Here is a 27,573-nt window from a genome sequence, read left to right on the forward strand (position 1 = left end):
CAATAATAATAATTCCTGTTCACTGAGAAACTGAGAAACCATACCTGGACCACTGGAATCCCTGCTAGGAGTCTATGAAGTGACCTGGTTTGCACCTATTTCACCTATGAGAACACAGAGACTCTAAGAAGCGAGATGATTGGCCTGAGGTCCCCCACTAGCCAGAAGAGGAGGGTGCGTATGAATCTAGGTCCAATCAGGAGAGAGCTGCTCTCAGCCCTGCAAGTTTGCTAAGAATCTGACCAGGAGATGGGTGTTCGGTGGGGGGTGGGGGAGGGGGGCTGTGATTAAACTGAGTGGAAATAAGCATGGGTGCTGCCTGGCTGCACTGCCCTGGCCTCCTGTGGTAGGAGGAGTTAGTTGGAAAACACCGGAGGGCAGGTGGTTGGCTGGTTGGGTAGACTGTCAGGAGGGTAGGTGAGTGGGCAAGTAGGTGGGTAGTTGGATGAGCTGGAAAATGGGTAGGCATTTGGCTGCTTCTGCTGTGACCGTTAGTGCTAGGGACAACCTTGGTGCCAGTATAAGGGAAAGGATAAAAACCCTGAAACCCAAGCCCCAAGGTCAAACACATAGCAGGACAACCTATCAGGTCTCTTCAGTCTTTCAGGAAGCGGCTGGAACAGCAGGAACCCAGGTTGAGTTCAGATCACTGCTGTCCCCAAGCCAAAGAGGGCTTCCTATGGGGTTTCTTAGAGCCCTAGGCTTCCTGTGGTATGGGGGACACTTGGAGTCCTTCCAGGGACAGGTGTAGCCCACTTAGGGAATCGACACTCTACAAATGGTGACCCATCCAGCCTGAGCTGTGTCCCAGCTGTCTCAGGAGGCAGATGTCCCACTAGGAAAGGGACCTACATTCCCAGACACGGACTCAGACAGCCATCCTGAATTTTACATCCTGCCCAGGCTGCAGACCACTGTAGTTCTCCTTGGGTCTTTCTTGGAGTGACCTGAGGACATTCATGCTGCAGGGCTGTTGGGGAGAATCCGTGGCCCCATACATGGGACTGCCGCCTTAGCCTGCTGTGCACTCTCCATGGCTCATTCACTGAGCTGACTTCACCTTACCACTCCAAGCAACACAGAATACTTGTGTGCACCTACTATGAGTTGGGGGTTTGTTCTCAGTGTTGGAGCTCCCAAAAGTCAAGCTTTCCAAGGTTCCCTTCCCATGGGACAGACAGACAGACAAAAAACAGACAACAAACAGGCAACTGGACACACTACCAGGTGGTGGTAACACATCAAAGGGACCAAAAGAGTGCGTAGGGAGTAGTGTGATGGCGCAAGGGGGGGTGGTATGGAGAGGGGGGCAGAGGTGCAAGGACAGTCTCTCTGAATGGAGACTCTGTGCATGCACCTGATAGAAGGAAGGGAGCGAGCCCCATAGATTTCTGGGAAAGGTGATTTATTAGGCTGGGGGCAGCATTTGCTAAGACTCTGAGACATCACCAGGGAGTCTGTTGTGCTGGGTGAGCAAAAGTAAAGAAGATTTTGATTCCATTGGCTGGTTTTGATTACTGTTTTAAAAGGGTCACTGTGCTGCGAGGGACAAAGGCTAGGACAGGTAGACAGGCAGCAGGCTGGGGGAAGGGAGGAAACAGAAAAGGCATAAGATTCAGAGGCCCCACTGGGAACGGGAAGCGGGGCGGGAGCGGGGAGGTGATAAAATAGTGAACAGTGCTGGGCAGAGGGCTCCAGGGAACTTTGTGAGCCACCACACATATCGGAGTGGGCTTTTTGGTGATGTGGGCCACAGAGTCACCCATGTTTCAGCTCTGCCCTCAGCACCCATGTGGCCCAAGCGCACACTGACTGGGCCTCAGTTTCCCCATCTGTGAAGTGAGGACAATTCAAGCTTTGAGACTCTGATGAGATAGATGTCAAATCCCAGTGGATCTGGGAAGGGGTGTGTGTGTGTGTGTGTGCCAATGACTGAAAGGACAAGGATGGGGTGACCATCATGACAGCTGACCCTCCCTACCTGTCATAGGGCAGGCAGGATGCAGAGGCAGATTTGCTGAGCATCAGGGCACCAGCATCTCCCTCAAGGTGGCCTTGGGTACCTGGGCTGGAGGTGACCAAACTCAGCCAGCTCCTATGCTGCATCCGTGCACTGGATGGCCTGTCTGAGCAGTAGTCCCAGAGCATCTGCTATGAGCCACAGGCAGCCTCCACTGGGCTGAGAGCCTGGAACCCCCAGGAACCACAGGAAAACAAGCTGCTGGGGCTATCCGCAGGGGGGGGGGGCAGGGCCAAGGAGGAAACTTAAAAGCCTGGGTAGAGGGGTGGTCTGGGGACAGTGTCTGCTACAACCTGCAGCTAAGGAGGAGGCTGGAGCACTTCCACCTGAGGAAGGCAGAGAGCCCTAAGGAAGGTAAAGAGAGATTCAAGGTTGGAGGACCCTGGGGTCTCAGGGAGCTGAGTTTCAGGTCACCTGAACAGAGACAGAGCTGGAGAATCTGAACAAAAATTCCTCGGCAAAATTCAACTCACTTTGGGCTCTGCTACTCCCTAACTCCATTAGAGACATGGGACAAGTCATCCGGGTTAAGCTCCATAGGCCTGGCTGTTTAATTTGGCACTCGGTTTTGCCTTCAGCCAGGCAGACACAATGCTCAAAGGAGATGGATGGAGTGACTATTCACGGGGCTTGAGGGGCTGGGGCTGTGCCACAGCCCCCAGGGTCTCTAATGTTGCTGCAGAAGTGTCAAGTTAGGGGCTTGCCCAGGGCTTGTCACTTACCAAGCGCCAGATGTTTCCCCTATAGCAGAGCAGGGGTACTCTAGAGCCTGGGCAGCAGAGACCACACAGCTGCCTGCATCTTCACGTTGTAGGAACCTTTGGCCTGCCCTGCCCAGCTAGTCACCTGGCCTTCAGCCTCAGTCTCTCCTAGAGGCCTCAGATCTACTGCTCAGTTCAGCTTACAGAGAGCCCCCCCAGGGGCAAGGTGCCATATGGGTGTGCCACCATCACCTTGTTGGTGACCTAGCTCCTCTGCCAGAGGTTTTGTGCCCTAGCAAGGGGAGGCCATGTGCCAGAGAAGCCAGAAAATTTCTGCAGAGTTCTTCTAAGCAAGCGAGAAAAACTTCAGACTGAGCTCAGAAGTCCTCTGTGGTCCTATACCCTGCCCCTCTTGGTGTCGCCAAGCTTTAGCTGGACCAGTTCTCCTCCACCCTCTCCTTTGGGGACTCTAGTCTCCTAGGGGACCCTAGAGTGGCAAAGGAGGAGGTCCCACATGGCTGTCCAATCCTCTCCCCTTGCTTCTCCTCTGAAAAACTGATGCCTCATGCCAAGTCACTGCATATCCAAGGACAGAAAGCGAGGTGGTGTGTGAATGTGGCCAGTGACTAGAACATTCCCTCACAGCACAGCACAGCCCGTGGGCTTCTGGGCCACAGTTTTAATGGGCAACTAGGTGCCCTCAGGCACAATTTCCCAGGCCTGAAGAGGGAACTGGGAGGTCAGGGATGGCTGGCCTCTACAGTATGTGTCCCTCTGTAACCTCTAGCTTTTGTACAGTTCCAAGCTCTAGGCACACCCCACCACCTCTTCTACTCTTGCACTCCAGAGGTGCAGCACTGGGCATGTGGCATCCAGTCAGTGTATAATATGTGAACGTTGGTGAAAACTGGTGTGGGAAGGAAGAACACTGAGACAGACAGGTAAGCTGGGGACATCAGGAGCAGAGGTGGGGACTCAGTACATCTCTACTAATAACCTTCCTCGCCTTCCTGGGCAGCAAGACCATTCCAGCTAAAACGTGGCCACACCAAGATGTTTCCTAATGGTTCTCAGACCAGGGTGCCCAGTGGTACTCCCACCAGACTCTCTTGGCCAGTGGGCCGTGTGTGTTCTGCGACACAGACATGAGGTATATACTTTGAGAAGGCCCGCCATTAGGCACAGTAAATGGACTGCTCACTCTGTAGCTCTTCCTAGGTCTGAGTCTCGCTCTCCACCTGAATGGTGGCTCTGCATACCCTCACCTCCTACCACAGGAGTCAGCCCAGGGCTCGTCCAAAGGAAGGCAGACAGTGGTTGTCTCCTGCCTGATAGACAGGCAGTTACCCCTTCCATAAGCACAAGAGGCTGTGAGTGCATCTGATTAATTATTCATGCCATTCATTATTGAAAAGGTCGCTACCTGGGAGCCGCTCCAGCCATGGCTAACAAGCTTGCCTGTACCTCCCAGGAGAAGCAGCAAAGGCTTGCTGTGTGCCTACTATGCACCAGGCACCCTCAGAATAACCCAAGGAAGGGTACATAGCCCTGGCTTCTCACGAGGACTGGAAAGGTCAAAGGGTGACGTAACAGTCTGAAACTGTTGTAGTGGGAAGCAACAGAGCCAGGAGTGTGCTGGCCAGTCCTCTGCAGAGCTCAGTGGTCACTATGCTGGGAGATGGCCAGTCACCCGCAGATCCCAGTGGTAACTGTGCTGGGATGTGTAGGTGACCAGTTACCCGCAGAGCCTGGTGGTCACTGTGCAAGGTAGGAGGTGCAAGTCGCCAGCAAGGGGGCTCAAGATGACCTTGCAGCCTGGGTTGTAGGTTGCGACTCTCAGGGGTCTTGAGCACCACATTTACTGTCCAAGCCCCAGACCTTGCCCGCCCATGACCCTGGGCCAAGGAGCAGGAATGTCTGTTTCTGTCCTTGGGCGGGTTAACCTCATGAGACACCTGCTTTCAAAGTCCTCAGCTCTAGGCAGCAATGCTGCCACCCTCCTCCATCAATATCTTACTGGAGTAGGGCAGAGATGACAGCTGCCCAGATGAGGCCAGACCTGGCCACCCCCAAAGCCAAGTCCTTGGTACATCACCTTCCTTGCCAGCATCCTTCTCCCTCCTGAGCCACCACGGGACAGCCTGCCTGAGTCACATCCAGGTACATACCGAAGAAGAACTAAAGAGGAGATTTAGATTTATTTCCTGACTTCACACTGAAAACTCTTCCTTCTAGTCCCCGACAAGCTTTCTTTCCTTTGACCAGACCACAAAAACCTAAAAAAGACCCCAAAAACTTAAAAAGCCATCCAACTTCTCCTTTCACCTTGACAACTAGGAAACTCAAGTGACAACCTGTCTTTTTGGTTTCTCTAGACACACATGTGCTGCCACGCATCTCTTCAAGTCCTCCTTGGCAAACAGTAAGGACAGCAAATAGCCAGCTCACCCTCCCCTACCCCCACCCCTGTGATCCAGATACAGCAGCAGTAACAAGAGTCAAGTCCAGCCAGGCTGCTGTTGCAAACACTCACCAGGCAGATGAGCTCTGAAAGGCCATCAGGGGTGGGTTGTGTGTGTCTCCCCGTAGCGTGTGTACCGCCTGGAGGGCTTGCGGAACGGCACCAGGGGGAGGCTGCGGCTGCGGCTGCGGCTGCGGGACTGGCTGTCCTGGCCGAGGGGCTCGAGCAGGGTTCCCCCACCGCCGGGGGTCCTGTTTCATCCACCGTCCGTGGATGCCCCACCGGGTCAGGTAAACCTTGCAAATGTCGTAGTTCATGGCGGAATAATAGAGCAGATCCAGCACCAGCAGTGTGAGCACGAAGAAGCCGTAGATCCACACTCCCAGCAGTGCCGTGTAGTTGCTGCGGAAAGACAAGCGGAGACCGCCTGAGCCACGCTCTCCCAGAAGCTCGAGCCCCATCTGGCAGCATCTACCACAGGTTGACAAACATACTGCAGGCATTAGGGTTCACTCCACACACACCTGCCCTGTCTCCCTGGCACCCCAGTGTTCACTGCCCTGGCCCTACCCTGTGTTCTAGGCTAGGCTCCTTGGGTTCTTCCCTGACAGAACCCCTGCAAGAGCCCAGAGCTTTCTAAGCTCGGTATTGGGGTCCCCAGGACTCGGGATTCCTACCTCCACCCCACTTCTCCCTCTATGTGCCAGGCTCCCTGCTGGCTTTGTGCATATCACAACTGCCCCTGGGGCACTCCTGTTCCATCCCTCCTGGCCTCACTTCCAAGGGCAGATGCTGGAGGCCTGTCAGCGCCTTAGGGAACACTAAACCCAGTCACACCGAATGTGCCACAGAACCCTATGGTACTGCCCTCTACAGTGGTGCTACACCTCTGGGCCTTCTGCTAATCTCCTCCGTGTCTTTTTATTTTATTTTTTTTAAAGACAGGGCCTCATGGAGCCCAGGCTGGCCTCAAGTTTGCTATGTAGCCAGTGATAACCTTAAATTTCTGATCCTCCTGCCTTTGCTTCCAGAGTGTTGGGATGACAAGTGCTTGGCTTGTGTGATGACAAGAGTGGACCTTGGGCTTTGTGCATGCTAAGGAAACACCCTGCCAGCCGAGCCATATCCTCAGCCCCTCCATCACCTCTCTACTCCCTCACACAGCATTTTCCCCACAAAGGTTGCAGTCTCCCGGCAGAAGTGGCAAGAACCCTTAGGATTTAGCACTTCGAATGCTCCCAACCCATTGCAAGCCCTACTGTCTCTTTACAAGTTGCTTGGGTGCTGGGGTATGAATCTGGCCACTCCCAGCCTGGGACCTTTGCACGGGCCACACCCTCTGCCAGGTAGCCTTTCTCACATCCCCACCTCTTTCTCCTCTTCTCTACTGTTCGTAGTACCCTCATTTGAGACTCTTCTAACTGTCCCCCAATGCCCCCATCAAGCCTAGCCTCTCCTCTGGCCCCCATCCCCTGGCAGGTTGGGGTCTTAGTGGCCTAGAGTGGGCTGCATCCAGATTTGCCACCCCAGCTGGGTTGCTGAGCTCCTGATAGCACCGGCCCACAGACTGGGCTGTTTAAAAGGACTGGTTTATTAACCACTCCAGTGACACCCACCTCAGTCTGTTCCCTGCCATGAGCATCTGCTTGAGTGTGTGTGGCCATCCAGGGCATTGAGAAGAGGCAAGCTGGAAACCTCCACTCCAGGGGAACCTGTGGCTCAGTTCAGACAGGACCTGTGAGTGCTGCAGCCCCTGGAGGCCCCATCTGGAACTGGAGCTCCAGCCTGCTCTGGACTCCTGCCTCTGATTTGCTGTGTGGTCTATGAGAAACCCTGCCCATCTCCAGGTCTGTATGGTACTGTCTTGTCTTTCCTTGACTTAAGATTCCCAGCTCTGGGCTGGAGAGATGGCTCAGAGGTTAAGAGCACCAACTGCTCTTCCAAAGGTCCTGAGTTCAATTCCCAGCAACCACATGGTGGCTCACAGCCATCTATGAGATCTGGTGCCTTTTGGCCTGCAGGTATACATAATAAATAAATCCTAAAAAAAAAAAAAAAAAAAGATTTCCAGCTCTTCATTTGCCAAGGCTGACCCCTAGTTCCACGCAAAGGTGTGTATGACTGAGAGCCAAGTGTTCAGCCTTTTGTTAATGGACACTAGCTTTGTCTGGAAGTGTCACGGCTCAGCAGAAAATGCCCACCACAGGAAAAAGGCCAAGAACCCAACGCACTCACAGGCTGGAGTCTCACGGGAGACAGCTGTCTAGGTGGGCTCTGGTCCCAGGCAGCCAGCTTTCCTCAGATTTCTCTCTCTCCTGCAGCCCCCATGGCAAGGCTCTGAGAACCAGGCTGTTCCTGGTGGTTCCCATGGCAGCAGCCTGGGGGCTGAGGAGGCGGGGAGGGAGCAGGGCCGCTCTCTGCAGATGCTGTTTGGCATGGAGAGCAGGAGGGGTAGTTGGCCCTGCCTGGAGCTAAGAACCAAACCAAACCTGGGGGACCAAAGTCATCTCTAAGATCCCCAGCCTTGATGGCAGTACCAAGACTCGAATTCTTCAGAAAACCTTGGCCAAGCCCAACATAAGCAGTCTCAAAGGGTCCCGCCCACCCCTGCTGGGTCAACTCCTTGCCTCATGTGCACCCTGGTGCACAAGCTAGGTCATAGCTTGGCCATCAGAAAGCCTCCTTGAGCTTCATGTGGGTCCCGACCTCACGGGATGCTGAGGTCACGCATGGCCTGCTTTCATTTGTAAGACTGTTGCCCCATGAGACGGTAGACTCCCCGAGAGCATGCTAGGATCCAACTTGTCATTGCATGCCCAACACAGCATTGTAGTACTGACCCAGCAGTGAGAACTGGGGATGGTGAGGACATGGGTGGGTGTGCTACTGACCAGAACTGGCCAGGTGTTACAGTTGTATGAATGGCACACCGACAGTGAACAGGGTGGGAACTGGGATTTCCACTCCAGGCACGGAGTTTGGAGCCAGGTCCCTACAACCTCAGAGTGTGCTAAATCCTGAGAAATCCTAAGGTCAAATCTAAAACAGACATCAGAGAGTGGGTCCCCGGCTTCCGTACTCTCACCCTGGCCCCACCTGTGCCAGGAATTAAAAACGAGTCCCGTCCCCTCTCGCCTAAGCATTCCGTCTAATGAAAGTTTTCCGTTCCACGCGCGTGTACGGCTTGGCTTTAGGCTTCTGCAGCAGGACAGTATCCCCGCCTGTCTGTTTACTTATTCCCAATTCTACAGAACGTGCTGCCTACAGGGAACATGCCCTGTGTGTGGCAGGTGGAGTGCCAGGACCTCTCCACAACAGCTTGCAGCCCCCAGGCCATGCTCTGTAAGGCCTGCCAGCTGCAAGGATTTGAGGCTTTAATTTTTAAAATGCAATTTAAAATATGCAATCTGGAAATTAACTACATCCAGATGCCGGTGGAGGGCGAGGATAAAAGGCAGAGGCTGCGGTGGGGGCATCTGTGAGCGCCCAGCCTCAAACAGTGGCAAGCGCTGCATGTGGGTCTGTGTGTGTGTGTGTGTGTGTGTGTGTGTGTGTGTGTGTGTGTGTGTGTGAGAGAGAGAGAGAGAGAGAGAGAGAGAGAGAGAGAGAGAGAGAGAGAGAGAGAGAGAGAGAGAGTCAGCTTCCTTGGGGTTTCCAAAGCGATAATAGAACCTTCCCACTGGAGGAATCGCAGTGTGTCTGTGGAGCAGAGAGGCTACGTCAGCTGACATCAGCAGACAGCTGCAGCCTGGCCTGGCCTGGCCTGGGATGGAAATTCCTGCCCCACCCTATCCTCCACCCGGAAGTCAAAGGTGCTGTGGTCTAGCCCATCAGTCATAGCAGGAAGACCCTGGCTGCTGCATCCCTGCTAGGCTGGGTGGGAATGGGTATAGACGCTTGCAGACTTTATCCACAAAGCGAGAACACAGAGCACACTGTGAAATGGTCTGGTCAGCCTTACAACGGAGACATTGGCCACTGGGACCCAAATTCAGCTCTTCAAAATTCACTTTCCATAGTCTTGGGGAGATGAACCTCTGTTTTCTGCTTCGAAATAGGAGTGAGTACATATCTTACTTTGAGGGTGTCACCGTGAGGCTTCGCAAACTGGCAAAAGAGAAAGGGAAGGGACCTGGGCCTGCAGCTCGGCTGGTAGTGTTTTTTTCTGGTGTGCTTCGACAAAGCCCTGGGATTCATCCGCTGTACCGCATGAAAGGTACATGGTGGCACATGCCTGTAATCTCAGCACTTGGAAGGCACAGACAGGAAGATTAGGCCTTCAAGGTCATTCTCAGCTACATAGAGAGTTGGTAGCTAGCCTGGGCTACATGAGACCCTGTTTCAAACAAGTCAAAAAGGAGATAGAGAGGAAACCAGAGAGGAGAGGCTCATATGAAACAGAGGAAGCCAGGTGTGGTGGCACACACCTGTGATCCCAGCACTTGGGAGGATCTTGAGTTCATGGCTAGCCTGGGCTATAGAATGAGGCCCTGTATCTAAACAACCACAGAGGATGTTCGTAATAGGTCTAGGCCTTGCCTAAGGTTACACATCAAGACAGAGGTCGGCTGGTGCAGCCATGGGTGGCACAGGCCTGAGCCTTGCATTTAGTAACCTGGGAGGTAAAGCTCACTTGTATCAAAAATGCCCCCTTCCTTGCCAGGAGGGTGTCTCAGTGGTGTCAGCTATTGTTTCTTCTGGCCCTGCTGCTAATAGGCTTAACCAAAGGGCTGGGCCACAGGGTAGGGAGGCAGCATGCTGCAAGCAAGAGCCAGTTAGACCCAGTGGCCCACCCAGACACAACTCAGTCCCTGAGCACACATGCAGATGCCTCTCTCCAGAGCTGAGGTGGAACTGGATGATATGAGAACAGCACTGGTCAGAGCTACGTGAGCAGAGGCACTGTGGCCATTTCTAGTAGAGCCACAAAATGCCATACGTGACTTCACCGTGGCACCTTTCCCTCTGCCACAAACCATCCTGCCCTAGGTGGGGACCACTACCCCAGCCTGGACCCTGACACTCCATGTGCAGTGCTGCAAGTGTCCCATGAGGATGTCACCTCCACACAGCTGGGTCCAGGTGACAGCTGGGTAGTGGTTGCTGCGGCTTTGTGTGCTGTGTGGTTTCAGACACACTTCCACCCTCTCTGGGCCTCCGCTCTGGCTGTTGAGCTCATTCACATGCAAATATGGGTGGCAGATAAGTCTTAGGGAGGGTTGTCTATTTATAGGGTTGGGGGAAGGGGTGTCCAGGCAAGAAACCATGACAGTTCTAGAAGATTCTCACAAAGATGATGGTGTGTAAGGAGATTTTACACCTGACAAGCCTTGACAGGACTGAGACCCACTGGTCCCCACCCTACTCGGGCTAGCAAGATCTGGAGTGCAAATCATGCCTCAAGATGCCAAGAGGCCACAGGAGAGACCACATGCAGTAACTAGGGTGCTGGGACTCCATACTGCCAGAGCTTCTCTATGACCCTGAGAAAGGCGAGATTTGGCAGAGGCTAGGAAGAAGAGGCCTTAACTTGCCTGTGAAGCCCAGGAGTGCCAACTGCTGTCTTCCTGGAGACCTGATCCCAACACCTGCATGCCCCTCTTCCCAAGCCACCTCCTGGCATCCTGTCCCTGGAGGCAGGACACACACGCGCACACACACCAGAGAGACAGAGAAAGAGAGGCACAGAGAGAGACAGAAGCAGAGAGAGGCAGAGAGAGACTGCTCTCTCCCACAGCTCTGAGCAAAGGCCTTCTATGACTTGTCAGGGGAAAGGCCTGCCTGGGAGGGGTGCAGGGTGCCTGGCTGGCCCTCATTTGGCCCTTGGCTGCATGCATGGCTGGAAGCAGGCATCTTGCTGTGGTGGTAGAGTTGGCAAAAGCAGCCTCCTATCGTTTCATGGCTTGCCTTTCTGCCAGGCAGTCGGAACCGCCACATACCACTCTGTTCATTAAAAAAAAAACAAAAAAACAAAAACAAAACCCACAAGTAAATAAGGCACTGAAGATAGGCAGCTTCGGCTAGGTCACCAGCCCACCACCTCCTGCTGACTCACCGTGGAGAAGGAGGAGCCTGCACTCTGAACAGGGCCTTCTGGGGTCACAGCTAGCTTGAACCATCAGGCTGGGCACCCCCAGGGTTTGGGTCTGCCTGAGATTCTGGGTCTCCTGCCTCAGTGGAGATGTGATAAGGCTCAACTTCCTGGACATGCGGCTGGAATGACAGAACAAGGCTTCTGTGTCTCCAGCCTCAACTTTTGTCATTACCTGGTGGGGTCTAGGACAAGAGGCGTCATCGACATGTTTTGTCCCTCCCTTCTTCCTTTCAGAAGGTCTATGAGGCCCATGGTGGCTGTGACCCTGGTATGGCAAAGGCCGGAAAAGATAGTATATCCATAAATGGTCTCCACACTGTGAGCCCACGTTACAGTGACCTTCTTTGGCCATGTTTCAGGCTATCATCCTGACTTCCAGCTCACCAAGACTCATCCTCCTGTCACCCCCTCTTCTACTGACTCTAATGGAAGCCAAGCCTTGCCGCAGCTCCTTGGGCCTGGATTCTCCCCCACAAAGTCCCTGACTGAGGGCTCCCATGCCCCCTCTGTGGTGCTTAATTCCCTCTCAGGCCACATACTGGCTTTTGTGGACTGATTAGCTCCCCAGAGGCCTCATCCCAAGAACTGTCCTTGTGAATCAGGAGAAGATTCTGGTACCAGTCCTAACAAACTGGGAGGCCCCAACATGGCCGAGTCCCTGGCTAGGAGGTTCCACCCATGGCTGGGAAGCCCATTACTGGCTAGGAAATCCCATTCCTAGCTGGGAGGCCCTGCCCTTGGCTGGCAAGCCCTGTCCCATCTAGGAAGCCAACCTCATCCCTGTCCCCTCCTCCTCTGTAAGGGGTCTGCCCAGAGTTAGGCTGAGGATGGTCCTACGAGGCCAAGGTGATCTCACAGAGTGAATATCTTGACCCCAACATCAGGGTGCCTTGTGGGGGAATCCCTGCCTGGACTTCTCCCTTAAGTTCTGAGGATAGAGGACTCCAGAGTTCCTAAGAGGGCATCCAGAGCCCTAGGATGGCTGTGGTCCCCACTGTTCTCCTATATAAACTGGCTGTGGCTGGGAGTCCCTGCAGCCTGCACAGAAGGACAGACATCATGGAGATTCACAGAGGCTGGTACCCTAGGAATGCTTCTGAAGGCTGAAGAACAAAAACTCAAGCTAAGCTTCAGAGAGCATTACTGTTCCCACTCCTTCTGGGGGAAGGCCCTTGTACTGGCAGCCAGCAGCAACAGCCAGGCCCCTGTGCCTGCTTTGTGGGAAACCCTGTGTGAGCAGATTATAGAAACCTGTGGGCTTCTAAGGAAGGCTCCCAGACCCCAGGCGCCAGACCTCTATCGAGGAAGTCTAGTAGTGGGGCCCAGCCTCTGCCTGGTTCCCAGGGGCACCTGTGGCACCCTGGAGTCCCACTCTCGTTTCTCCTACCACCCTCCCCCCTCATGGAGTAGCCCATGATCTTACGAAAGGCTTAGGCCAAATTCTAGGCTTGGTTCCAGCCCCGCTATGATGGACGGGGCTTGCTGAGCTGCTTCACACACAGGATTATTCCGAGGCCCTAGCAGATGGCAGGATATTCAGGGGAAGCACCGTGCATCTGAGAAAGGAGCTCTCAGTGCCGGCCATAGTGGGAGGAGGAGAGGTTTGGATGATAGAGAGTCCGTGTCTCCTGCCCACCCAAAGAGGCACCTTCCCCAGCGTGAGCAGAGTCTGGTAGCGCAAAGCCTCAAGCCTCAGCATCAGACAGAGCTAGAGGCTCGGCTCCTCAGCCCTGCTGCTCCCAGCACTACCATAAATCTTATCAACAGCCTCTCCATAATATCCCCATGCAGTAAAAAAAATGCTTCAACCCCAGGGGTCAACCTAGTGCATCCTGGGAAAGGATTTCAAGCTTCCAATAATATCAAAGAAGAATGCCTGACTGTTGACCGGTTTTAGGGATACTAGCCTATGCAGCTGGAAAAGAAAAAGTAACAAACAAACATGTCTTTAATCCCAGCACTCAGGAGGCAGGGGCAGGTGGATCTCTGTGAGTTCAAGGCCAGCCTGGTCTATAGACAGAGTTCCAGGACGTGAGGGCTACACAGAGAAACATTGTCTTGAAAAACCAAACCAAACCAAACCAACCAACCAAACAAACAAAACAACCCGAGGCCACAAAATGTGAAATCAAGAGCGGCATCAAAGCCCATCCTGTGCTCTCAGGACTCAGGAGGCTGCATGCGAGTTCTGGGGCCGTCCTGTGAGTTCCTGCTTCAAAGAGAAGGGGGGGGGGTGGCGGTGGGCACAGAGTTATCGCTTCTAGGGGCATAATTGCGAACAGGAGAGAATTGATTGAAAAAGTGTTAAGAAAACTGAGGACAAAATTCATGAATAAAGATCCCTAATTTTTATCATCTGTAGTCAGAAGGGTAAAAAGAAAGAGGCTATTTCTGAGAACAACATGAAAAGAACAAGCTAGAAACAAATGCAGATGACACGCACGGCTTCCCTACAAGGAAAATCAAAAGCATTACAAAAGAGCATTTGAAGGGCTGGGGTTAGCTCAGTGGCGGAACACTTGCCTAGAAAAGGTGAGTCAATGGGTGAAGAGGCTGTGTATTCTTGGGAGGAGACAGTCAATGCCAAAAACTGAAAAAGAAACAATGTCACAAAAAAAAAAAAAAAAAAAAAAAAAAAAAAAGTTGTTCCTTAAGCCAAGGCGCAATTCAGAAACTGAAGCAGCCAGTGCTAATAGGATTTTGGGGGGTTGTTTTGATGGGGGGCAGGGATGAAGCAGGAGAATCACATGAGCAAGGTCTAGAACTCGGGTGCAAAAGAGCCCGGAGCAATTAAACCACAGAAACATAAAGACAGACCAGAAGTCCACAGCTCACACAGTGTAACACCAGCATATGACATAAACCAGCAAAGGCCACAAAGCTATGACACTGCCCTGGGGCTCACAGGTGGCATGTCACAGCACAAGATGAGTTTGAATGTCACACCAGCAGACAGTTCAGCAAGGACATGGAGCTTTGTTGCTCTTTGGAGGTGAAATGTTCTTCCCAGGCTTATGTGCTTGAACATTGGTCTCCAGCAGGTGGCGCTGTTGGGAAAGGCTATGTAACCATTAAGACAGGGAGCCTTGCTGGAAAAAGCAAGTCACCAGAGGCTGGCCTTGAGGCCTTGTAACCCAGACCCTCTTCCTCCTCACTTCCTGCTTCCCAGGTACAATGTGGCCAGCCAGCTTCCTTCTCTTTCTGCTCCCTGCCACCCTCCCCCCCCCCCCCACCCCCGCCTGCTGCTGTGTCTTCCCTGCCACGGTGGGACTGCGTTCCCTGGAACTGTGACACAAAACAAGCCCTTTCTCCCTTAGGTTGCTTTAGTCAGGGTATTTTACCACAGCGATGGGAAAAGAAACTACGACACTCTCTGTATGGAAAAGATAATAAAATCCAGTTCTTGTCAGAAAACATACATGAGAATAAGTGAGACTGGGAGGCAAAATTTGAAACTCAAAATATAAGACAGAATTTTTCAATGATCTTAGAAGATAAGATCCTTCTTAAAAGGGCAAACATTAGACGCCATAACAAATAAATGGGTGTCCTATGATCATAAGATGGTTCCTTCATATATAAAGATTTCCTGCTAAAAATAAGAAGCAAAACCACATCAACAGGCAGCACACAAGAAAGTCAATGGCCCTGAACCCTGTAAAGGACAGTCAACTCTTCAAAGAGAAGTGTGTCCTGCTTTGACCGGCCATGCTCCACTCAGTATAGTCCCTGCTGCTCTGTCAACAGATTCCTTTTGGAGACCTGATCTCAACGTGTCTTAACTACCGTCACCCCACCACTACCACCACCAAAGATCAATCTCAGCATCAATGCTATTACCAATATTTTTAAATGAAAAGTGGATAAACAAAGGTATCAAACAGTTCAGGTGAATTTCAAGCATCACAGACTTGGCCCCACTCATCTTCCCACTCATCTTCCGCAGCAGGCCCGCCAGGTGACAAGGTGGGAACCCTATGCCTGTTTCTCAGGTGGGAACTGTAAAGCTCAGAGAGCCGTCAGGCCAAGAACCAGGTTGCCTGAAGTCTTTGCAAAGTTCCCTCAAGGCCCGCTTCCTTGCATCTGCAGCCTCCTTGACTCAGGAGCATCCCCAGGGAAGGGATGGGCAGTAGCCAGAGCAGTTGTGTGTGGCAAGGTGGGTTGGTACTCACTTGTGCATGTAGCCCTCGGGGCCGGCTGTGAGGTTTGCCTGCATGACCGCCTGGAACTCCGTCTCGTTGCAGCAGTATTTGAAGACCGTGTTGTTATGGTGACAGCAAAGGACAAAGGTTTTGTTGTCCGAGAGCCGGGGGCAGTGGAAACCGAAGTGGTAGCGGCCTTTGTGGTCTGTGTAAGGTTCACAGACCCGGAAGTGTGCAGACAAGACTGGAAGACAGAGACACCAGGTTCACCGGGGATCCCTTTGGCAGCCCACAAGTGCTGAGCAGAAGGGACTGGCAGCCAGCTCCAGGGTCCTGCTGGCCCCTGCCTTCCATAGGAACTCTTCATGGTCCAGAAAGAGCCTCACTTCTTCCCCAAAGCCTACTGGACCCCTGGTCCCCAGCTCTGCCTCAACAACAGCCCTAGTAGCCCAGACTGAGTGCTCCTTGGCCTCATTGAAACTCACCCATAGGTGAGCATCTCAGCTCATAGTGACTCAGCACCTAAAGGCCTAGTTCTGAGGGGCTCCTCACTTAATCCACATGGCCACCCTAGCAGGTGGGTTTGTGATGTCATTTCTCAGGTAGAGAAACTGAGGCTAGAAGGCCTAAAGGACTTAGTGGAGCTGGTTTGTAGGAGTGACACAGAACTCAAGGCAGTGCCAGCTCCTTCATTCATTCATATTCCCCCCGCCCCAGCTTGCTTCAGAGTAGTTTGGGTATGACCCAGGCTTTCTTGTGTGTCAGGCCACAAAAGAGTGTGGGACCCAGGACCCACCTATGTTGAAATTACCAGCTCCTCTGTGCCTTAGATTCTAGACGCTGTTGTCCTACAGCCCAGCCAGGTCCCAAACGTACAGTGAGAGGGCTGTGCTGGCCCCTGCTCCTCCCTCCCTGGACCACAGAAGGAGGCCCCTATTCAGCTTCCTCTGCTGCAGAGCAGGATGAGCTGATGGTGATAAACAGGACCGAATGCGAACAAAGCAACAATGGAAAAGCTGGAGCGGCTGTCTCTGGCTTAATTAGTATCTTCATAAAGGGCTCACTGTATCTAATTTGTATCACTGAAAAGGGGCTTCTTGGCACAGGCAAATCTCAGGCACAAAGGCCCTGGCTTCTTAGAGCTCCCACAAGAAGCGCTCCTGAGAGCTTATTAGATTGCAGCCTACACAGCACCACTGCATGGGACCCCAGCTGGTCAGCTGGCAGGGGGCGGGCACCCTGCGAGCTGGCACCTAGGGTTACTCCAAAGGCCCTTCCCTGATGGATAGTTCCTCTTTCTGTGAACACAGTGGAGAGGAAGTGGCTCTCCAGGCTCCAGCCCACTCTTGATCTTAAGAAGAGCCTATCCAGGGACACAGAGGCCACTTGGTGTGATATCCTAGCGAGGCAAAACACCAAGTCCCATCTACTCCCATGATACAGAGGAGAAAAGGGAGGTTCAGACCCTTGACTCACCAAAAATGCCAGTCGGAACGGAAGCTCTTTGGCGCCTCCATAGACAGCTGTGGGATGAGGGTAGGGTGGGACACGATCTATTCTGGCAAGCCCATGCCCCAGGGATGTCTATGTACTTGGGCTGAGGACCACTGCCCCAAAGCAACTGCACACAGTGAGAGTAACAGTGAGAGGCAGAGGAGAGCAGTCAAGTCCTCTGGCTCTTACATGGTTGAAGCCCTGTCATGGTTCTGTGTGCTCAGCGTGGGCACCTGGGAACACTGGACATCTAGGGTGCCTAGCTGAAAGACCAAGTCTGGCTCTCGGACTGGCCTCTTGACTATGAGACACAGGATATAGCAGGAGGCTGTCAGGCCTTGGCAGAAACAACTGTGGACTCAGTGGTGAGACTGGCAGGTCCTCCCCAGGACTCAGCTCACAGACCCATAAATGTGCCTGGGTGCTCTGGCCATAGTCATTTGCCAGTGACCAGGAACAGAAGATCTAGAGACCGGGATTGAACACCCATGGCCTCCTCCCCTCATTGGAGAAAGATTGGCAGCACCCTTGCAAGGAGCTCTTTGCACAGTGGTGGATGTAGGTTCACTGCCTCAAGCCTTCATGGGTCCCAGTACCCCAGCACTTGTGACCCCCAGTTCTGGTGGTCCAAGCCGACTCAGTTGCCTTTTCACTCAGCCACTCACTTGCCTTTTCTGAATCCTTATCCTCACTGGTAACAAGAGATGACTGGGTCTTCAGACGCACGCACGATGATGAGGACCAACGGCCCTCCCTCCCCCTCTCCCCATCACATGGGAAAGAGCTGGGGAGGTAAGGACCAAAGGCCCTCCATTACATGAGGAAGGGCTGGGGAGGTGCTAGCCCCAGACTCTGGCCTCAGCTCAGCCTTTGCTCTGCTCTCCTGGGAGTCCTATCCCCACCCCGGCCCCTTCACAATTTCCTTCTGAGCTACATCCCAAGCAAAGGATAAAGGAAGGAAGCCTCCAGTCCTGAGCAATGGCTTGGCAATGGTGTGTGTGGCGGGGGGGGGGGGGGGGGGGGGGGGGAGGTGGGGGGGGGGGGGGGGGGGGCAGGTCACAGAGGAAAGGGAGAGCCACCCACAGCAGACAGAAAGAGACAGAGAGATAACACCCGATTGAGAATGAGATACAAAAGAGACATATGAAAGAGGGATGCAAAAACAACAGAGAGCTACATAAGACAGATACACAAAGAGGTGGGAAAAGATACAAAGAAACAGACCCATATGGAGACTGAGGAAGAAAGAAGGTGAGACACAGACAGACAGTGCCACATGAGCCTTTGTGCAGGGCCAGGCTTAGACTAGGTCCTGGCTGGCCATGCTGGGCTGTCTCTGGTCCGGCCGGGTTCAGTTCTAGTGTGGAGGCATGAAGGGCATGACTTCTGTGAGTCCAAGTTTGCCTGTGGTGTCAGCCCAGGGACTGACTAGTACCAGGAGGGCGTGGCTCCAGTGCCTAGGATCAGAATCCTGGCCCCTCTACTAACTGTGTTCTCTGGCCTCAGTTTCTCATTTCTCACCTATCAAAGAGGTAGATTGGCAATGCCTAATTTTGACTTGCAGAACTGGAGGAGCAAACGTGAGCTGCAGGCTTCTGGCAGCCCCACTGCCCGCCCCCACCCCCCACCCCAACATCCAATGGGCTTCAGCTCATCTCAGGGCTGAGAAACATCCTCAGGAGGGAGACTAAGGTACCCTTGCCCTGCTGGCATACAGAGCTCCAGCTGGAAGGGCGCCCCCATGCCCCCATCCCCTGATCCCCACAGAAGTTTTACCTGCAGGAAACAGCAGGGAAAATACTGCGAGCACGTTCCGGGACCGCTGGCCACAACTGGTCATCATCCGGCTGGCATTGACCTGTCCGGCGCTGCCTGTGTAAGACAGAGAGTCTCGGCAACTGTTTCCTCACACTTGCTTTGTTACCCACAGAGGAGAAAAAGGAGAGACAGGCAGCAGCCAGCAGGAGCTTTTGGGAGTGGGGGCAGGCGGGTGAATGGAGGATAAAAACACCTCCATCCAATTTCCTCTCTGGAATGAGTGACCTTCCCCCCCCCCCCCCCCCCCCCCCACTCCCTGCATCCCCATCACCTCCTTTGCTTTTTACAGCAAAATGAGACTTAATCAAAGGATGCAGATGGCTCAGCTGGTGAATTCACCATTTATCCAAAGTGCCCAAGAGGACGGGGATGACAAGTCCACTACCTCTGCCTCCTCAGGGCTAGGGACCATGCCCCCCTTGCTCTGTGTCTGAAAGCGACTTCCATTAACCTTCCTGAGAGTAGACACCGGCCAGGCCATGCTTCTAGGCACCAGGGACACAGAGGACGATGAAAGAGAAAATAAACAGTGGAAAAGGAAGCTGTCCTGATGTCATGTGTCCCAGTGTAGAAGGCACAGCATCTACGGGTGAACAAGGGCCAGTGCTGGGAGACTCAGACCACGGCAGAGGCTCCATGGTGTACTCACACCCTATACTCACAGCCTTTACTCATAGCAGCCAAAAAGGACCTAAGTCTCCACAGACATGAGGGGATAAACAATATACATGAATATACACAGTAGAGTATCATTCAGCCTTAAAAAAAGAAAGCAATGAGCTGGGAATTTAGCTCAGTGTTAGAATGCTTGCCTTGCTCATGCAAGACCCTGGGTTCAATTCCCAGTACTGCAAAAAAGAAAGGAAAGAGGCCTCTGAAACACTCTACCAAATGGAAGAACTTGCTGGCCATTGTGTTTGCTGAAATAAGAGACCCAGAAATACAAACATGGCGTGATCCAGCTCACTGCCACTCAGGGAACAGCCCTATCTGTAGAGAAAGGGACCTAGAGCTCGGTGACCACAGCCTATGTGCCCTTTCCCTGCCTGGCTGTATACCCCACCCCCAGATCCAGCCCCTTCACATGGTTCTGGTGTCTCACGGCAAAGATCAACATCCTAAGGACCGTTTGGGACAATAGCCAAGTGTGCTACCAAAAATGATGCAGTGCCACATGGGAGGGGGCCACGGCCAGGGCACAGTTCCGGACCCTACCTCAGCCTTCTGCAGCCAGTTTGGTGCCACCTTGCCCTCAGGGACTCTCCACCTGGTCACCAGTGTCCCCAAGGGAGAATTGTACTTTGCCTTCCTAGGGATCAGAGAGCCAGGGTTGACTGAGGGCCACTGGGATGACCCTGGAGGTTGGCAATTGGCTCTAGGCCAGGCATATATGTGGAGAGCCGTTCTTCTCCTGGGCTTGGAGGTGTGTGTGTGTGTGTGTGTGTGTGTGTGTGTGTAGTGTGTACCTCTAGGGACAGGTGCTGATCTTGGCCAGTTTGCCTAAGAGAGGGGACAAGCTTGGTGACGATCAGATAAATGTCACCGAAGCTCAGCACTGTGAGTCTTGATGGTGGCATGTCCCCTATGGCCTTGGCAAGGGCCCCTCTGTACCCTGCTCCTCCCTTCTACTTCCTCTTGAGCTGTAAGCTGCTTAATTGCTCTGTGCCTGGCCTCCCTCCCCTGGCCCTCCTGGGAGGAAGAGCAGAGATTAAGGCTTTTGAGAACATTTAGGAAAGGATTTCCATGTGGAAACCCACAGGGTCAGCTCTGAAAAATGCACCGTTGAGGAGAAAGCACGTCTGAAATCCCCACACCACTCAGCGTTCTCACACTACAGACTCAGGGAAGGTGAGGCCTAAAGAGGCTGTACGGGTCTCCAGATGCCCACCCCCTCCTTCTGGCTGTGGGGTGGGGCTGTCTCACTGCTGTGGGGGAATCTAAGAGCTGCTGGGCTTGGCCATGAGGCGTCCACCTCAGCCCTCTGTCTCAGTCCCCGCTCCCAGCAAAATCCAATGCACTGGCTGAGGCTGTGTCTGGGGTGAGTCCAGGCCCTGCTATCTTGGAGTCACAGAAGCACTGTGGCCTCCTCCAGGATGTGTCTGGCCCTTATTTCAACTCACCCCTCCACCCAGACTCTCTCCGGGAGACCCTTTCCTAACACCAATGTGTTCATTGACTTAGTCCCCTGTGAGGCTCTCCTTCCTCTGCTGACCACTGAGACAGGATTCAGAACTCACTCTACCACCCATAGCCAGACAGCATCCAGGGTCTGCAAGGCCTTCTGGGGAGTGCGTGCTATCAATCTCCTCTGAGATTTATTTACACTCCTGTATCCCAATACTTTGAGGACAGACCTGCCCCTGGGTTTGGCTCTGGGCACATGGATGAGGAGGTCATTGTCCAAGGAGCGAACTATTCCTGGTGCTCAAAGCTGGACTTTTGAGAACTCAGGCTAGAGGGTCCTGGGCTAGGGGCCTGACTGCACAGCCCAAGCATCGGTCTTAGCTTAGGTTCCCAGGCCCTGCGGGAGTCCTGGCCCTACGGGATCGGGATCGCAGACTCAGATCCTCAGGCCTCTCTGGGACAGTGGCATGTTGCCACCCTCAGAGTCAGCTGTGTACACTTCAGCTGGTGGTCCAGCAGGTCCTACTCCCAGTAAGTGACCAATGGTTGAGCTTGACTGTGAACCAGCCTTTGAGGGTCTCAATGGTTTACAGCTCCATGGTCCAATGGAGTGTGCAGCTTCTGCCTGGGGCTGGCCTCAGAGAAGCCAACCAGGATGAACAGTCCCCGTGAGGAGGATATAGTCTGATACCTATCTCTGTCGGGGACAGGTACAAAGTGACGTCTGCTAGATTTCGCTCCACTCGAGAGGGACAGGGATGAAAGAGGTCTACCTCCCCTCTGTCCTGCTGCTGAGGGCTGTGATACCCCTAGAGGTGGCTGCCTCATGCTGGGGTCTTCACCGAGCATGCTCTGCTTTACCCAGCATCATATTATCTCAGCTAATTTCCACACTAACCCAACACCCATGGCACATTTCAGCAGAGAGGAAAAGAAGAGAGGTGGAGTGACCAGACTGATCTCACACAGCCACTCAGGCCTGAGACAGGAGGCAAAATTCTACCTCCAAGTGCCAAAACAGCATGAGAGCACACGGCACAGGCTCATCTGAGATTTATCCCGGTGTGCTCCGGCACTTTGAAAACCGGTCATCTGCCTAAGATGGTAGCTCTACTGCCAACAATAAGACCAGAACAACTTGCAAGTGATGTGGGACTTCCCTGGCTGAAGTTTGACAGGGTCCAGGAATGTGGTCGGCACGCACCATCACAGCCCATCCTCTCTGCGGGTCAGCCGGGGACTGCTGCTCTGAGATTTCAGGGTTATTTTTAAACACTGGGAGGGGGGAGGAAGAAGGGCACATGAAGAGAAACAGACCTTGGTGAGATGGATGAGACCCCACCGCCAAGAATGGATGTTTTCCAATCAGCAGGGCTCTTCAGGGCAAGGGCATGGTGAGCAGGGGACAGTGGGACAGGAGGGACATACTGGAGAGTCTCACCGATGGCCCGGACACTCAGCAACATCAGTGGCTTCCTGCTGCCTATCTTTAGGCTTGATGCCAGCCTGTTGGGCATGAGCAGAGTATCCCTATGCCCTAGAGGGTCAGGGTCAGGCAGGCTTGTGAGTGGAGACCTCAAGGCCAGCCCACTTTGCCTGGGGCTACTTTCTGGCTCTGTCACTTTTTGTAACCACATCACTAGTGGCTGAGAGAGCCACCTTCAGTCTTCTGTACCCTAGAACAAAGGAAGAAGTCATCCAAACTCATATGATCACTGTGCTCCCCCAAGTCTCTTTGAGTAGCATGAAACTCTCACACAAGGCTGCGGCCAGTGACCTTGCCTTTAGCTCTCTGCATCAGTACCACCGACCAACCCAGCTCCCAGGCAGCCATGGTCCCCATGGCACAGTGTGTACCCATCCACTTTAGAAGTCAAGGTCTTGCTCCACACTGGGAACTTGGCTCTGCCTCACCATCCCATACCACCCACTGCATAGATTTCTGCCTCCAGGGCTCCCCTGAACCATTACACTTGTTAACTCCCAACCCCAGGCCACCCTCCTCACCCTGAAGCCAGGATCAGAAGCTCAGGGGGTGGAGTTCATTTATAGCTCTCCTTCCTGATTCTCACCTTTCAAGGGACCCCCAAAACGGTGCCTCACCCTAACTGCCCTGGTGTTCATGCTGAACAGGGGCTGTGTTGCTCATGCGGTCTGTGTCCTAGCTTGAGAGTGACGTGAGAGGCCAGGGGCTTGCTCCTCTACAGGCAGGAGCCCCAAGACATGCCACCAGTCAGCCCTAGTCCCAGAAGCACCTGAAGGAGCTGAGAGCTGTGGGGAAGGAGTTCTGCTCTGCTTTCTGAGTACCAAGGGGCCTCAGGTGGAGGTCCAGAGTCTTACCTGTGCCCTTGCCACCCAGGCCCAGGCACTCTCTCCCGAGCCATCTGGGATGTCCATATCAGATATGCCTCTGTGGCATGTGTCAATGTCACCTTGCCTATGAAGTAGCTATGGTATCTTATGAACACCTGGTGAACTGCCGTGGGGAGCCAAACAAACCTGATAGACAAGGTTCCATGGCTATAGGAGAAGAGCCTGGTAGAAGCAGGCAATAAACTAGTCATGTGATGAGCCAGTAATTAAACTTGGGCCCCTCTACTAGTGGGAGTGACCTTAGTGTTAGTATAAATAGTCCCACCAGGCCTAGGCCCTGTGAGGTCTCACACGCAGTCCTGTGAATAGCAGTGCTGTGGCCAGATGGGAGCCACAAACAGGGAAACACAGATGGCAGTTGGTAGCCACCCACCTGGGTTGGGACAGGGCTCAGCATCTTCCCCATCACCTTGGCTCACCATCCCATTCTGTGCCTGAGAATGTGCATGTGTGGAGGGAATAAGGGGCCAGGAGGGAAGTGTCAAACCTGGGTCTATACACCAGAAACCAGGATGTGAGGCTGCACAGCCAGCTGACAGGGACAGGCCCACACAGACTCAGACACACACACACGTCAAAAAACACGTATGTGTATGCCCTCATGTCTGTGCAGCACATATACACTCCAAGAACTGTGCACTCACGCCTGCACATGCCCTCCCCACAACCCAGAAGCATGTATGGGCACACCTCACGCCCAATAGCCCACTCAGCCTTATGAATACACGTCACCAGTGGCAACTGGCACTCAAGTTCCCAGCTAGCCTGATGTCAGTGGCGTGAGTTTTGGGTTTTAGGACAACATGTAGCTGGAACTTAGGACACGCACGGCACTGTGAGCTTGAAGGCAGATCAAAGTATGCATCTCTGATCTGTTTCAGGCAGTAGAAGAAGCAAGGGTGCCTTCCCTCACTGTACTAGCTAGATTGGGGTGGTTGCATTACGGTGGGGGAAGAAGCGGGAGAGGTGACCTGCCCAGATGCAACCAAGGTCAGCAGTGGGAGAGGTGGGCCGGCCCCTCATACCCTAGGACAGCTACGGTGAGTCTTAACCTACTGGTGCCAGCCCCATGTCACACAGATGAGACCATTTTTGTCTTGTAGGGCAGTGAGTGTGTCTCACCATAGACGTCACATTAACCCTTGCTGAGTTGGCTGAGTGGAGCCAAGGTCATCCTCCTTCCCCACCCCCCACCCCCTGAGACAGGGTTTCTCTATGTAGCCCTGGCTGTCCTGGAACTCACTCTGTAGACCAGGCTGGCCTCAAACTCACAGAGCTCCGCCTGCCTCTGCCTCCTGAAGGCTGGGATTAGAGGCGTGTGCCACCACTGCCTGGCATGGCCTCCTTTTATAAGATCCACAATTCTGAGCTCAGAGAGCCGGAGAGATGTGCTGAAGCTACAGGGATGCATCAAAACCTGAACTAAGCCTGCTTAGCACCAGCTACAGAGGGGCTCACACTTGATTCATGCTTCAGACTCCCCTCTGCTCTGTATCAGCACAGACAGCTTCGGCACCAAGCTAGCTAAGAAAGGCAGCACGAAGTCGCTGGGCTGTTTCCTGTCGTGCTACAGGGGACCCATGCCACCCACCTTGCGTATCAGAGTGAGGCTGGACAGAATGCCCAGCAATCAGCTGTTCAAAGCTGGCAGGGCAGAGCAGCTGGCACATCTGGCAGTGGCTTTTTACAGGTGCAGCTGCTCCCAAAGGCAATGAATAGTTAGGTCCCGAGAATTTCCATGCCCTTTAAAAAAAAACCTGTTTAGACCATGCTAGGTGCCACTCTAGCTCACCCTGGCCAGCTCTGCTAAGCTTTTCCTTAGCTGCCATCACCTTCACTAAGCTAGCTGGTGATGGGCTTCCCAGTCCGGCAGTCTCCCAGATTCTTAACGCCACCTCTATATTTTGCACACAGTAGGCGCTAAATAGGTATCCATTTCCCCGCAGAGTAGGAACACTGCTGGCACTCTGCCTGGACATTGGCAAGGATTTAGAAACTTCTAGATAGGAAAAAGAGAGTCCAAACAGAGGCACAGTGAGAATGGCTAGCTCCTTCTACCTGAGCCTCTTGGCTGGGAGCCACCTGAACCTTAAGCCTCTTCGAATCAAGAGGCCCCAGCTCCTGGGACTGATGGGAAGGGCACTAGGCTCAGAGACCCAGTGTTCATGGTGCCATCTTTCCCAGAAACCTCTGTCAGGTGCGGGGTGGGGGTGGACGCAAGTGTCTAACTGGGGAGGAGTGTAGCTTCCTTCCAGAAACAGGGTATCCCCATTTAAGGCTCCCTTCCCTCAGAGACTGCTCCCCACTTCACCATCAACCAGGCTCTAGACAGAGTCCAGGTTCATAGCCCAACAGGGCTGCTCCAACTGCCCCCTTCCGGAGCCTCCTCACTCTACACCCACCAGCCGCTCTGTGCATGCTGCTTGCTAGATGTTTAAGGCAGGCCCCCATTACCCCCCAACCTGCTGCCATCCCATTTCATTGCGGGGAGCAGGGGGCGGGGGAGAACTAAGGCACGAGGAAGAGAGGCTGTATGAAGTGACTAACTGTAGCTTTCCAGACCTGCTGAAAGCCCCCTGTGCCCTACTCTTTTGGAGCTACCACCAGCTCACCCCTGTGCCTCAGCTTCCCTCTGCCTCAGGTAAAAGAAAGGTTCTGGCTGAGGTGATCCGTGACATTTTCAGTATGGCCAGCCTTTGCCTCAGGCCTCCCAGCAATCAGCTGTTCAACGGGGGTGGGAGGTTGCAACATCAGGAACACCAGGCTAGGACACTGAGGAATGTCCCTAACAGTGACAGGTGGGAAGAAAGGCAGGCAGGGTCTGGCGCCTCTCCCAAAACCTCGCTCTGTGTCAGGGGCCTTCACTGGGGGGAGTGGCTAGGGCCCTGAGCCTGTTTCCTCTCTGCCATAGGGCAGCCTAGCATCCTAAGGGACATGGGTGGGTGAAGGAGGAGATGAGGCACTCACTCACTCACTCACTCCTTCCTTCACATAGCATGTGAGAATAGCCTAGGAACCGCAGATCTGCAGGGGGAGGACCCATACTGGTCTAGGTCGAAAGCCCTAGAAGCCGAGATAAGCAGGTCCAAATCAGACCAGAGTCTGTATGAGAGAGCACCCTGCCAGTGGTCCTGCAAAAGCCTCGAGGCAGGAGGTGGATTTGCAGCCATGAGAGTCAGGGAAAGAGAAAGGAAGGGGCTGGAATAGCAGGCTGACATGACCTGATGAGAGCTCTGGACACACAGAGACTGCCTGTACCCAGGTACCAGGGAAGAAAGGATGGGGAGTCGATGGACGGTGGAGAGGACGCACCATTTGAACACCTCCTATGTACCAGGGGAGAGCCCCCTTGCTGACATGATCGGTCTCCACTGTGTTCTGCCTAGCAACAGTGGACTGGCCTACTGGGTGGGCATGGAGGAACAGAAAGTCATCCTTGGACACTGGGTAGGAAGGGAGCCACATGGAACAGTGCATGTGTCTAAAGCCAGCTGCCACCAGGATCAGGGCTCCTAAACATGGTCAACCTTCCAGAAGTTGAAGAAGTGGGAAGGCCTGGGTCAAAACTTGATCCCCCTGCATCCCGCCTCCCCATCAACATGTCCCCACTGGTCCATAAAGCATCCAACTTACCCCCACCTCGGACCTGTAGCTCTCGGCACACATCAGGGCCTGGTCTCTCACCTAGCCCTCTTTTCTCAGCCACCTTCCATGCTAGGCTCTTGACATTAGGGCATTGGGGCAGAGAGGGGGCCTGCACTAGCCCAAAGTCACACAGAAAAGGGCAGCAGAGCTAGGACACAGACAGGCCATGAGACAGCTGTCTGTGTTCTCTTACAGGGCTTCTGCCCCTGAACTCCCAGGCTCCTAACACTGACTCTAGCTGTCTTTATTTTCTTCTGGAAACTTCCATAAGACAGCCCCCATTTGCAGAATTCTGTGAGGCAGGGTCCAGAAACATCTACATCCACTGGCTGTGATCCCTCTGCAGCCGCTGGTCTCTCTGCTGGCTCTCAGTCGCCATCAGCCCTAAGCCCCAACCAAGAAAGGAGAGTCGCTGGGTCGGGCCTTGTATAGGCAAAAGAGGCTTCCAGCTTGCCTGCCCGCCACCCCAGCCACCCTGTGTGTGCTGGAAGGAGTCTGGCTGCTCCTAGGGATGCAGAGGCTGGGAGCATGCCCCTGGTGACCCCTACCATACTCTCCATAGGCCAGACTCTGGGCTCAGTGTCCTATGGGTCCCTTATAGCACTCAGTGAGAGTCAGTTCTCAGACCAAGACAGCCCTGTGAAATATCCCAGCTGTGGTGGGGTTCTGGGGTGGCCTTTGAGCTGGGGCTCAGCACATAT

General features: G+C 53.7%; 1 protein-coding gene across 2 annotated transcripts in view; it reads right to left on the reverse strand.

Annotated features, from left to right (window-relative positions):
• The window catches only part of Shisal1 (shisa like 1), a 57,638-nt gene that overhangs the window by 13,337 nt on the left and 16,728 nt on the right, over positions 1-27,573 (reverse strand). For both annotated transcript variants that reach the window (XM_051160124.1, XM_051160125.1), the window contains exons 2-4: positions 18,689-18,784; positions 15,449-15,662; positions 5,255-5,584 (exon numbers count right to left, since the gene is read on the reverse strand). In XM_051160124.1, coding sequence (XP_051016081.1) covers positions 5,255-5,584; positions 15,449-15,662; positions 18,689-18,755 — 611 coding nt within the window. In that variant the 5' untranslated portion in view covers positions 18,756-18,784. The remainder of the gene's footprint in view (positions 1-5,254; positions 5,585-15,448; positions 15,663-18,688; positions 18,785-27,573) is intronic.

The sequence above is a fragment of the Acomys russatus genome, chromosome 17 (assembly GCF_903995435.1).
Source record: "Acomys russatus chromosome 17, mAcoRus1.1, whole genome shotgun sequence".
NCBI classification, from domain to species: domain Eukaryota; kingdom Metazoa; phylum Chordata; class Mammalia; order Rodentia; family Muridae; genus Acomys; species Acomys russatus.